Source organism: Callithrix jacchus, chromosome 8 (genome assembly GCF_049354715.1).
Source record: "Callithrix jacchus isolate 240 chromosome 8, calJac240_pri, whole genome shotgun sequence".
Lineage (NCBI taxonomy): Eukaryota > Metazoa > Chordata > Mammalia > Primates > Cebidae > Callithrix > Callithrix jacchus.
The window spans coordinates 114,842,325-114,855,684 of record NC_133509.1 but is presented as its reverse complement, the minus strand read 5'-3'; the positions used below and the strand labels follow the sequence as shown (position 1 = coordinate 114,855,684).

The window sequence follows — 13,360 nt, the reverse complement described above, 5'->3', positions numbered from 1 at the left end:
TCATCCTGGTTGCTCCCTATTCAAGGCTTTGCTTAGAATGACATACAGGCCTTATTTCTGCCTATCAGTTTTCCAAGGTTTACCAAACATATCACCCCTTCTATTAAACCTTCCTTTACATAATGTCTTCTAAGCTCCCTAAGAACTTAGTTTGTACATTTTGATAGCTAATTTGCCTTCACTGTAGTATCATTATTTGTGCCTCTTTACTAGATTATAAGCTCCTAAGGGTCTCAATTTAAAATACCAAAATTTAATAAACATTCAATAGACATTATCAAACTGACCTTAAACTATATAATTAAGATATTAGTTCAACTGGGACAAACACAGGGCTTGGGTATTTTTTGGATAAAGACCAAACTTCAGTTTGAATATGGGCAAAGAGAGGCTGGGCCTGTATAGATCTGTACAAGAGACAAAAAGGGTTTACAATTCTTCTAGCCATTTTCTGTCTTCATAGAAACAAAATAACAATAGCCAATAGGAGACGAGCTTGCACATAAGTGTTCAATAAATGTTTCTTGAATCATAGAAAAAGTGAATGCTTAAAGTAGTCCTAGAATTATATATTAAATAGTGAGACTTAGAAAGATTCTGAGAGTAGGCTAGGCACAGTGGCTGACACCTGCAAACCCAGCATTTTGGGAGGCCAAGGTAGGTGGATCACTTGAAGTCAGGAGTTTGAGACCAGCCTTGCCAACATGGTGAAACCCTTCCCTACTAAAAATTAAAAAAAAACTAAAAAATTGGCTGGGCGTGGTGGCACATGCCTATAGTCCCAGCTACTCAGGAGGCTAAGGCAGGAGAATTGCTTGAACTTGGGAGGTAGAGATTGCAATGAGCCAAGATCATGCCAGTGTACTGTAGGCTGCAAGATTCCATCTCAAAAAATTATGGGAGAAAGTCTAATTTTGAAGAACTTTGAAGACAGGAACAAAAACTTTCCATAATTTGACATCAGTGAACCTATCTTTTTTTCTCCGTTCCTAAGATAGTTGATAGTATAATCATTCTACTAATGGTATCTTGAAGGCACAGGCTTATCCTTTAAAAGTAAAAAATTTTTAAATTCTAACTCTTTGGAAACTGGTAACCAACATAGGAATAAAGGACAGCTATTTACTTTCTAGATCACAGTGAAGAATATAGGGAATATGATGGATTACCCAGTTGGCCAAGTAAGTGTGTGCTAAGAGAATCAGAAATATAAGACATTTCTGCTATAATGAGTGTATGAAACAATTTGTAATCAGAAATTCTGGTAAGAAGCTGTTAAAATTCAAGCACCGATTTAAATTTTGGTTTTTGATTTTTTATTTTAATATGATGGGAGGCTTGGCAAGAAAACATCTAAGGCTTTCTAGTGCTTATGCCACCAAGTGAACATAGTTTGAAATATTGTTTAAAGCTTGTTGATTTATAGAAAAAATGTAAAAGGTACCAAATACTTTTTAAAAACATAGTATCCAATAATCTTTTCCAGAATATAATGTTTCTATCATCTTTTCAGGAAAATGCACTCGTTCCTGGTTATTCTATCATAGCAATCTAAACAATGATGTCTTAAGTAACAGATGATGATTATCTCATAAATATACCATTTTTGATAACTTAATGTAATAATTAGTAACTGCCTAGAATATTTTCTATCACATGAAAGTGGTCTCGCTCTTATTCAGCTTTTAATAAGATATGACATACTTTTAGCTCCAGTGTGAGATATTTTCCCAAATGTTAAGAAAATAAAAGTACACCATCATACCAGGTTTTGGGAAGAACATTTTATTGCTAAGCATATCCTTGAACGAAAATGCAAATATGAAATAAAAGAGAAAAGAAAAAAGAAAAAGCAGTAATGTCACAACATCATAAAATAAATTCCTTTAGGTTTTGCTAATAAAACAGGAATATGATAGAAGCTCACATACAGAATGCACATGTTCCCATAAAATTGTCCAAATAGAAACTTACACTAAAAGGAATATAACAAATGTATTTTTACTCAAATGTGAAAAATGAAAGAAAGCAGGAAATCAGTTCACAAGACCTCAAGACGCCAAGAACAGCAATCTTTTACAGACATCGAGATATAATCAACTTTATATAGGCTGGGCCATTTAGGTTATCTAAAATCGTGCTTTGATATCTCTTTATAATCCTGTCTTTTTTAATGATAACAAAAAAAATCAAACTCTTAACACATTGAAATATTAGATAATGAGGAACACCTCTTTCCATACACATTAGTAAAGGCTACCATTTAGATGGCGCTTTTTGCCCCGTGTCTTTAAGATATTTTTTCAAAGTCAAATATTCATGCAACTTACAAAGACCAGCAAGAGTAGATTTCTAAATCTAAACGGCTGATTGATTTTCATCTGTACAAAAGAAATTGTATATCTCTGACCCTCCAGAGGACACACTTCATTTTTGTGTGGATATTTGTCTTGCTTTGTCTCTTGCTTTTGGATAGCTATGGCCATACAACCAGTTTATTGTTTTTCTGTACATTGTTTCCTCTTTACAAAAAGAAAAAGACAACCAGAATATAAACCAAACAGAAATAAACAGGAAAAAATAAAACCAGTTTTTAAAGCAGTATTTACATAGGTGGCTAAGGAATTATACCAGCAAAAATGTAGTAAAATATGTAAACAAAATCTGAAGTTTGTTTTAATTCTCTTTGACACAGTTAACTGTGACAAAACTAAAACTCACGCTTTCTTCACATTTTAAGGTTTGCTTTTTTGTTGTTTTGTTATTTTCTTCTAAAACAACATTCTCATTCCACTTCAAGACTTTAACAGATTTCCTGTGTCAGTCATCCCATCAAACATACCATGATAAATATATCTGCATATATATTTATTTATATATATATTATACTATTAAATTCCTTTTTTTGTGTGTGTGTCACAGCAGCTTTATTCATTTATTATTTGTTTTTAAAAAAGATGGGTGAAGGGAGAAGTGAGCAAATGGAAGGACAGAGTTATCCATAAATGTCAGGCTGCAAAATTAAACCACTATGAAAACCATTGTCATGTTCGGGGCAGGGAAAGAACTATGTGTTTCGTACTCTGGCATGATGTGTTTGGCTTGTGTGACCTTTCGTGTTTCCATCGCAAGTTGAACTCCCCTACTGTCTGGTTTGATTATTCAACAGACTTTAGTATTGTCTTTTTTATTTGCATGCACTTCAATCAGTTACAGATCCAGCCCACCTCCCCTTCCTCTTCCCTAGAAAGGCTGTTTTAGTTTGTGGGGCTTTCCTCTTTAACACAGTTTGGCTGGGTGAATGGACAAATACAATATTGTTAAGTAAAGCCAATAGCTCTGATAACACCAGCCCTAAACCTGTCTGTTCAGGGTTCGGGTGGTAAATTCTGAAATTAGATCCTGGGGAACCAGCTTTTCGAATCAACATTACCATCCATCACATGAATTTTGCTATGTGTTCAGCAAAGCATCTTACAGGAAACAAACAACAGATCCTAGAGACACCATAACCTGATATGTAGAGTGAACACCATGGTAGCTTTTGAGTTCATATGGCAATAGTCTCTCTCACTTTTGTTTTCCGAGTTTTTTTTTTTCCTCTTCTGATGTCCAATCATTATCAAAAAAAATAAACAAAAACCCAAAAGCCATATTTCCCCTCAGATCTTATTACACGCACACTGGTTAGAACCAGATAAGGGTTGTGGGTTTGTTTTTTTTTTTGTTTTTTTTTTGTTTTTTTTTTTGGTCTGTTTTTTGTTTTTGTTTTTTTGGTGTTTTTTTTTTAACTTTTTTCTTTTTTTTGTTGTGGTGGTGGTTTTGTTTTTTACATAATTAAACCGAAAAAACATGGTTACAGTCAAGCTTCACAAACATCATTACAGACTCACTTGGAGTTATGGAACAAGTAAGCCATGAAGTCTTCTACCTTTTAGTAAAAGGTCCGCCGGAGAAGGAAGCTTCCAGGCCTGCGGAAGTGGGGGAGCCACCTGCCGGCTCCAGAGTGCTAAGTGTGTGCTTATGATACAGCAAGGGCACGAGACCGTCTGTGTCCCAGCGACCGCTGGCACCTCGCCGCGGGCCGTGGCCGAGTTTTAGAGGGAGATGCATCACTGTGTGTGAGTGTGTGTGTCCTTTAAAAAAAATGGTTTTCCCCACCAGAGTCGTGGTAGACACCCCATTTCATAGTTCCAGCAGTTCTGACCTCTGTGAGATCTCACCGTCCAAAGATTCATAGGCGAGGATAGACGTAACTGTGAAACGCACGTGTGAGCAGTGTTCGCGTGTTTTTACACGTAATACTCCCTGTCCTTGTTTTTCTGTTTCTTGTGGCCGCTCTTCGAGCTCTGCTGCTTCTCCTTCATGAGCGTGCCGTTGCTCTGGGCGGAGTTGCTGATGTAGTTCCGCGTCTCGTCCACTTGGTAGGACCCCTCGTCCCTGTTCCTGTACTTGTACATGGCGTACAGGAGGATCAAGATGCAGAGGGCGGCAGCAGCCACAATGCCGACGACCATCCCTGTTGTGCTGCTCGACTCCCGGATCACCTCTGAGGCCCCCGGAACCCGTCTGATTCCCGGCTCCGTGGGGTTTGCTGTGGGCACATTACGGAACATGGGGGAAGTAATTAGTGGGCTCTTCAGTTTGGTGCTGTCTAGCTCATAGGCAGTGGGCAACGGAAGCAACACTAGATCAGGCTGGGGTTTGAGATCACGGTTATTCATTTTGCCAGCTGGCAATTTGGGCACCATCCCAGACGAGGAGGAAGCTGTGAAGCGGATCAGCTCAGGGGATAAAGATGTGGTAGTAGTCCTACTAGTTTCGGAGACTTTGTTAGGTCTAAAGTCCTTGGATTCCCACTTGGGCGCATGTGCTTTGTAGCCACCTTCGAAGATTGAAGTGGAAAGACTCTTATCTGTTACCAAGGAGAAGGTGGTGTAAAAATCTTCATCATCAGTAGGGGGCAGGTTAGAGTCAAAGGTTTCCCCTGAGCCATACCCAGATATCACCAAGCCATCATCATCACAACCATCGCTGCCTTGGTCCGACAAGCAAGGTAACCCCGCCTCAGAGGTCATGGACAGGGAATCTTTGGTGGTCTGAATAATGGTGAGGAGGGGGCGAAAGGTAGGGGGAAGTGTAATGGAAGGTGCACGAGTAGCAATAGGAGGGGTAGCTAAAGGGTCTTCTACAAGAAGAGGGATAACTAATTCACCTCCTGGGATTGAAAAGAAAAAGAAAAACAGAGTTAGTATACTTGTAAACACAACTCAGTCACTCAACCAGTGTAGTTCATAGCGTATGCCTCAGAAATCATAATAGAATGATCGGGATCTTTTCTGGATGTAGTCTAATCATTCTAGGCAGGTTTAGAGCCTTTTATATGCCTCTTGCCACCCAAACCTGAAATCCCTAGATCAGGGGCTTAGATTTTGAAGATACTCTCAAGTAATTATTTAGATAGAATTCAACTGTATATGTTCTTTCCAGGATCTGCTTATGTGCTGATGACATTCAATCAATTATATTGTTATAAATATTGGCTGGCTATCAAAATTGGTATGTGTGAGTACATGCACACATGGTGTGCTTAAGTGATGAATTTATTAATATGCATATAAGATTTCTTTATTGCCTTCTTGGGTTTCTACTCATTTACTCCCAGGAGGATGAGAATGACCTATTCACCATCTTATTGAGACCAAGATCAAGAAACATAAAAGATTCTGTCCTTTGTGTTTTCTTAAGTTACCTCCTTTTATTTCACACTTAGGAATCACAGTCCTCATTTACTCTCAGCTGAGTGACATGGATTTAGAAGTTAAAAATGTTCATCTAACAAATCCATTTTGACTGTGCTTTTCCAGAAATTCTCCTGACTGTTAAATGATAACTTGCCTTGTATTCTTCAATATGTTTATGCATTGCTTTCATGCTAGATGCAATATATGCTGAACTGGAAGCTAGATTTTCAAAATAACCAGCCTAGAAATCCATGACTCGAAACTTTTAGACTCAGAAATGTCGACTTAGCAAAGTGAGTTTTTAAAATCAGTGCTTCCTAACTAGTGTGGCAAAAATGTATTGGTTTACCCATAGACCCTTGTTACTGTGCTTAAAATCATGTGGACTAAGTCAGCAAAGAAGGCTCTGAATAGTTCATTAAGTCACAGGGACTTGCAGATGATGGGTACCACAAATATTCTGCAGTAGTGGTTGCTCACCTGGCTGTAAGGCCAAGATTGCTATGCTTTTATGTCAGTAAGATAATCGATCTCTCTTCAGTGTCTCTTTATAATGTTACTTTCCAAGAAGAGGAAGAATCTTAAGTTATAGTGCATGTCTCTATTGAATTTATTCCAGAAAAACACATTCCAACTATCACTTAAAAAAATCCACTCGCAGGGATGGTGTGAATGTTTCCCTGCCTCGGTCAGTCAGAAAGTTGAGATAATAATGTGACTTTATAGTTGAAGGCCTCTTTCTGAGCTGACCCATTGGGCTGTCAGCTGGTACCATGTACTGTGTATCTTGCCCTTGGTAATAACTTTGCCGTGGTGGTATAGTCAGTGTTTGAGTAGCTGTTAACAGATAGACTAAAGCTGAGGTACCCCTCATCAGTAACAAAGCCAGACAAAGAGGTGATTCAGTACCAGAGTTCTAGGGGCACTCCAAGCGAATAAGCCTTTGAGCCTACAGTTTTCCAGGATTTTTCTTATGAAGATTGATTCACAAATTAAAACCTTCCCTGTGGATGCACAGGAAATGTCTGAAGATACAAGCTTTCCACACCTTGCATCTTGAAACACTGATGCAAGGTGTGGAAAGCTTCCTGTGCATCCAAATTGTCCAGGTTTCAGGTATGCTAAGAGAAGAGCTTCCTGAGAAGAAAGCTAATGCCTACCTTCAAAGCACTGAGAACAGCTGGTGCCCATGTCAGAAGCCTTTATTCTCCCCTGTTTAGCCAGTAACAGTTGTGTTCTGCAGAAAGAAACTAAGTTTGGGAGGGAGCTGATAAAGTATACAATGTGTATCATTTGGAAGGGAAGGGACAACAGAATGTTGTACTGCCATCTCTGGCCTATGTGATAACTTTACTATGAAATTAAAAAAAGAAAACACCTTTTGAGATTCTCAAGATGACTTTATAGTATGCGCTCTAAACCTGAGCCTCTATTCTAGTGCTCAGAATGTGAAACTATTGAGCTAAATGATCTTTGCAGGTTTGCCAAAGATTCAGACTTGCTGTACTGGACCAGCATACACAAATTTTTTTTTTTACACTGTGAACATATATAATTCATATGCCTTGCAACTTATTTAATGCATAATTTACACACTTTTGCTAGTTTTTATAAATGGGATTTGGAGTGCAGTTCCCTAAAGGTAAGCCAGTCCTAAAACTAACTCTGAGCAAACTTTTATTCTTCTTCTGCTAGGGGGGCCCCACGTGGTAGATATGAGGTAATAGATGAAAGAGGGCAATGTTTGAGTAATAGGAGAGCAGCGATGAGAGAGAGGAAGTGAAGGCCCATGGACTCTTTCTAAAGCTTCCTTGCAGATTTCTCAGGAATGATTTTACTTACCTTCAGAGGACAAGGCAGGATTTCTTTTTTTAACTTATCAGTAACAATGGTTTAACATGTGTGTTCTTTTCTGACACAAACACCAGGTCATTTGTTCCTTACAGCAATGACAAATCTACCCCATGTAGAGTAAACAAAGAAGAATCTGGATTAAAGGACAAGGAATAACAGTATCTTGGGAAGCAAAGTCCTGGGACAAATAGTTTATATATAATGGCAAATTGTCGGTAAGAGTCTAGTGTCCCTTTAAGTGGGATTAAGATCACCATCTTCATGATGATAGAGTGGCATTCAGTTGCAGTTTTTGTGTACTATCTGTGACACCCAACTGGAGTCTTAAATTTGCCTTTTTGGGTTTTTTTTTTTTAGTTTGTTTTCTCTTTTCAATACTAGCTAAAGCTTCCACAGTGTACTTATTGTTTCAAAATCTGCAAACTGCTCATTCTGCAGTTGAATTACTTAATTTTCCTTTGCTATCTCCCTCACACTTAACACACTAATGCAAGTATCTTAGAGTAAAAAGGAGTAGCCACACTTTTTATAACTGTAGAGTAAGAGGATGCTGAGGCTTGTTACTTTATAAAGAGCTTCTGGTGGTCGGGCGCGGTGGCTCACGCCTGTAATCACAGCACTTTGGGAGGCCAAGGCGGGTGGATCACGAGGTTAAGGGATCGAGGCCATCCTGGTCAACGTGGTGAAACCCCATCTCTATTAAAAATACAAAAAATTAGCTGGGCATGGTGGTGCGTGCCTGTAATCCCAGCTACTCAGGAGGCTGAGGCAGAATTGCCTGAACCCAGGAGGTGGAGGTTGTGGTGAGCTGAGATCACGCCATTGCACTCCAGCCTGGGTAACAAGAGAAAAACTCCATCTCAAAAATAAAAAAAAAGTATAAAGAGCTTTTAAAAGCCTGGTGGGTCCCAAAATGAAATGGTAAGATCTTATTTTAAAACCGAAATGACGGGTATACTATTTCAGAGTTTAGAAAACAAAGTCTTTCAGAACCACTATCTTCAATTTTCTTTGCCATTTCATTATTAACCTCGGTAGCAGTGATAAAAAATGATAAATGATTTTCCTTTGTTGGGAAAATCTGAGCCCAAATTATGTTGATTTTTAGACAAAAAGTGGTAGAAGCTTTCCTAACCCCTCTTTCCTGGCATCTCAAGAAGTGGGAAGAATGCCTTTTGTTTAAAATGAAGTCAACTGGGATACAGGGGGGTCCTTATGACAAATGGGAATTCTAATGAAAATAGGTAGAAAATTTTAGATAACTGTAAACATGAAACATGCCTGGGATTAGAGTATACGTTGGCGTAATGAATTTTAATATCATCCATCTTTAAGATTGAGATGATAATGGTGTCCTGGGGGATCAAAGGCTTACATCATTTGAGAGGAGGAAGTGACATATTCTCCTACTGTTAGATTTTTTTTTTTTTTTTTTTTTTTTTTTTGAGACGGAGTTTCGCTCTTGTTACCCAGGCTGGAGTGCAATGGCGCGATCTCGGCTCACCGCAACCTCCGCCTCCTGGGTTCAGGCAATTCTCCTGCCTCAGCCTCCCGAGTAGCTGGAATTACAGGCACGCGCCACCGTGCCCAGCTAATTTTTTGTATTTTTGGTAGAGACGGGGTTTCACCATGTTGACCAGGATGGTCTCGATCTCTTGACCTCGTGATCCACCCGCCTCGGCCTCCCAAAGTGCTGGGATTACAGGCTTGAGCCACCGCGCCCGGCCTTACTGTTAGATTTTTAAGAGAAATAACTTAGTTTGGTGGGAAGCTATTCAAAGCTTATTGTTTATTTAATCAAAAATTACTACACTCAGAAATGTTTAGGCAGCTGATAATATTTTCTTCACTTCCCAGAGAGCACGAAGTCAGTGATCAGCTATGTGTGTCTGCCTACAAAAGTATTCATGGAAGCAAAGAACCCTACAAAAGTATTCATGGAAGCAAAGTCATGAAGGTTTACAGGCAGAGAAAAACAAAACCTGTAATCCATCAAAACCCAGACTTCCTATGCCATCCCCAGAATTCTTCTTTAGTTTGGGACAAGAACTATCTGTATTCCTTAAAGTTAGCATTTTAAAGTCGGGCATACATACCCCTTTTTGACAGGATTGTGCTTTTCTTTAAACTAGAGAGATCATTAGAGATATAAAAGGTCTATTTTAGCCCTGAAGGCTGCCTGGCTTTTTGTTTTATAAGTGTATTTATAGATATATAATTCATGCCTCTAGGGCTGATATCCAGCAAAAGGGGCTCACTGCCATCAAAAAAGAAAGTGTATAAAAAATTTAATAGAACTCTTCTGAACTGTGAGAATGTTGTAGGTGATAGTGAATGTAATGGATTATCTTTAAAAAAAGAAAAAAGAAAAAAGGGGCATGAAGTTTCAACCCTTGCCAATCTGGAGATATTTGGGTTTTGAGAGTTCACAAAAATACCAAAACAGTGATGCTGAACAAGGAAAGGACACCATGCTTGAATTCCTTAAATTCTTGTTATATGTATTGGGTATTTCACCTCATCTCTTATTTATATTATTAGAATTTTCTGCTTGAAAATTCACATAAAAAATAGAAAAAAAGGAAAATTCACATAATAGGGAGAAATCATTCTTTTCTCCCCCCAAAATTTAATTATTCAAAGATATTTAACTCTTTGGTCACACAGAAGTGTATATTGTAACACTTGAATATCATAAAGGTTGTAACCATGAAATTGCTATCAACCTTCAGAAAAACTAGTTAGGGACAAACATGGCAAGTACCTGGGGAGAAGACAGAAGAAACACTGAAGCATTTCAAAGGGGCTTAACTTACATTTTAACTGGATGAGAATTTCTGGGTAGGGCATTCTCCCTCCCTTCACCACCACCCTTTTCCCTAGCAAAGGGTTTGTCTGAAATAGGTTTGATTTTGAAAGGCTACAGATTATATTTTTCAACAATAAGATAATTCACAGCCCGTTGATGTCATTATATCTTACAAAACATGAAATGTCAAGTGGAGTGTTTCATTTGCTTATTAAGAGTTTTGCCTCTGAAGTAACTCAGACTCTTAGCATCAGAACTCTGTAGGAGGTCCTACTAGCTTTAGGAATTTGATCCAATTTCTTAAAGTCTACAGAAAATGAGAATAATAAAACACCCTACCTCAAACCATCAATGCAAATATTAAATGCATATTAACTATTTTTTTCTATGTTAGGTAGTTAGCACAGTACGTACTACTATTCAGAAATGCTAGTTACGGGTGTTATTTCTACTAACATATTTGAGCTATAAACAATCACTTCTAACCTTTAGTGACCTCATGCTAAGGTAGAAATATAATTATATAGGATCTAGATTATTGAGGCTATTTTAGATAATAGAATATAAGGAATAATTTATAATGATTCAAAGAGCTTGAATTTTTTTAAAAAAATGACCTTTTATTAAATTTATCTTTGGATATCTTTTTCATAGAAAATATTCTAATGCAACAAGATAAAATAACATCCCATGTAGGAAGTTCTAAGTTTTAGACCTAAAATATTATCCAGTTTGTCAAATAACACAAAATCACATACACTGCGGTAGAGAGAGCCCATGCATTAAGCTATTGGAAACATCTCTTTCCAAACATGCATTAAGGTTTGGAAACCTCTCTTATCCACTGTTCAGTTTGATATTTTCATAACAGTTTCAAATAACACAAATATCTATAAAGCAAAACAAGTAACTTCTTGATTAAAGAATTATATAGTGCTTCTTACCAATCTTATGTTTGTTGAAGTGCACAAGGCAGCATTGGTCCAAATACTCTTAAGGTGAAGGAATATTCTTACCCTGGAGTTACACGGTGGCAGTACCTACCTGAAATATTTTCTAAGTAAAACTTTAGATAGGAAAATCATCATGTTTTCTTCTTGGTGGAATCTTAAGATCCCTGAAAGCTTACCTGATTAAATCCTCGAGAGAAATGAAAAAGGGAAAAGGAAAAGAGATAAAGGAAAGAGGGCGAGAGAGAGAATGCGTGTGTGTGCCTTCTGTGTGTGTGTCTGTGCTTTTGCCAGTTAGTTCCATATCCTGAAAGGTGTCAGTATCGTTCCATATCCTGGAAGGTGTCAGTATCATAGAACAATACACTGAAGACCTGAGAATCTTGATCTCTTCATTTTCAGTAAAATTGATTTTGTGGCTTGAAGCAAAGGTGAGAGTGAAGCAATCCTGGATAACCAAACTCTATCACAGTCACTTGAGAGTACCTTATTTTCCCCTTTGCTGAAAGAAAATAACTAATTTCCTAAATGCTTTCTAAGGAATTTAAAAAGGATGCAATTACAACTAGTACTACTCGGAGCTAACTCAACTATTTTTTTCTGGGGTACATGCCTCCCATTGGCTGGAAACAATTTTAAGATACCAAATACAGCCTACCAATACTTCCAAGGCTTTAAATGTGGTGATAAAAAGTTCAGGCAAAGAGGCCAGGCTTTCTTTGGGTAGTAAGGACAATGTATTAACCCCCTTCTACTGAAAGTAGAATTCACATTGATTATTAGAAGCAATTCAGCACAAAACGTAACAGTGAAAATTCAGCAAATAGACACAAATGAAATGAAAAATAAAATAGTCTTCAAAATAATATTGTAGAAAATAAAATCAACTTCATAGCCAAAGTAAGCTGGGAAAGGAAAGCAAATAACATCGAGGCATTCACAAACATAAGAACAGAAAGAAAAGGAAAAGCAAATACAAAATAGAAGGTGTTTTGGGAAAAAATAAATCATTTCCATATAGGCAAAATAATTTAAATTAAAAAAGCATACTATATTAATTTATAGTCAACTTACATCAACAAATTGCCCGCATGTTTTTTGGCATGAAAGAAAAATTTACAAAAGAAAGTTGTGTAAGAATGCTCTTGGACAAATAGAATTGCCACATTCTTGTAACTTGCTTTTTTTGTTGTCATTTCTTAAAAACTTTTGAGCAAAATGTCTAATTTTTCAAATATAGTTTACAACAGAGGATGATACAGGGAGGCAACAACACATACATCCACACCACATAACATAAAAAGAAAAAAAAATCTGCACTTAACAAATTTACTTAGGGGGAGTTTGGGAAGGTATCAGTTTTGAATTTAGAATAATTCCGATTGCTGTGATTGAAAAAACAAACAAAAAACCTGTTTACTTTTATAATTTGCCTTTCAAAAAGTTCTATGAATCTAATGGGTTTTAAATGAATTTCTGCATTTATAGGTTTTCAGATATATATTTAATTTTTTTTTTGTCTTTTTGACAAATTTTAAGCTTTCTTTAATTGAGGGAGATGGATGACAGCACATAAATTTTAACGATGCTAAAGAAAGGGGGAGTATGGGAAGGAAAGATGCAGGGCGGGGAGGGTCATATCTATGAGTGAACTACACAGGAGATGAAGATGATAGGAGTAAATGTGTAAGTGAGTCGCCATGTCCATGTAAGGGCGGCACGGAGTGATCTAGCTGCATTAGAGCTTCTGGCTGTAAGGAAGGGATGGGCAATATACAAAAACAAATGAGCCTACACATGCCCATCTATGGAAATAAAGAACAGAACTCTAACACTGACAATCTCACACACCCTAAGCTGCAACTTCTTCAACATGCAATTACTCCAGAAATTATTACAGTTTCATTAAAGATTTTCAAATAATAAAAACAGTTAAACTTTTATTCCTACTAAAAATAGCCAAAATACATAAAATACTAGTGTCATGATCAAAAAGTTTAAAG

At 37.4% G+C, this 13,360-nt stretch overlaps 1 protein-coding gene across 50 annotated transcripts in view; it reads right to left on the bottom strand.

Moving 5' to 3' along the window:
* Positions 1-2,900: 2,900 nt before the first annotated feature.
* NRXN3 (neurexin 3) overlaps positions 2,901-13,360 on the bottom strand; it is a 1,708,033-nt gene continuing 1,697,573 nt past the window's right edge. For 26 of the 50 annotated variants that reach the window (XM_078335524.1, XM_078335523.1, XM_078335527.1 and 23 more), the window contains one exon: positions 2,901-5,218. In XM_078335524.1, coding sequence (XP_078191650.1) covers positions 4,293-5,218 — 926 coding nt within the window. In that variant the 3' untranslated portion in view covers positions 2,901-4,292. Of the gene's footprint in view, positions 5,219-12,431; positions 13,109-13,360 lie in introns of all 50 variants that reach the window. The other 24 variants (XM_078335540.1, XM_078335541.1, XM_078335543.1 and 21 more) reach the window with 3 other exon arrangements.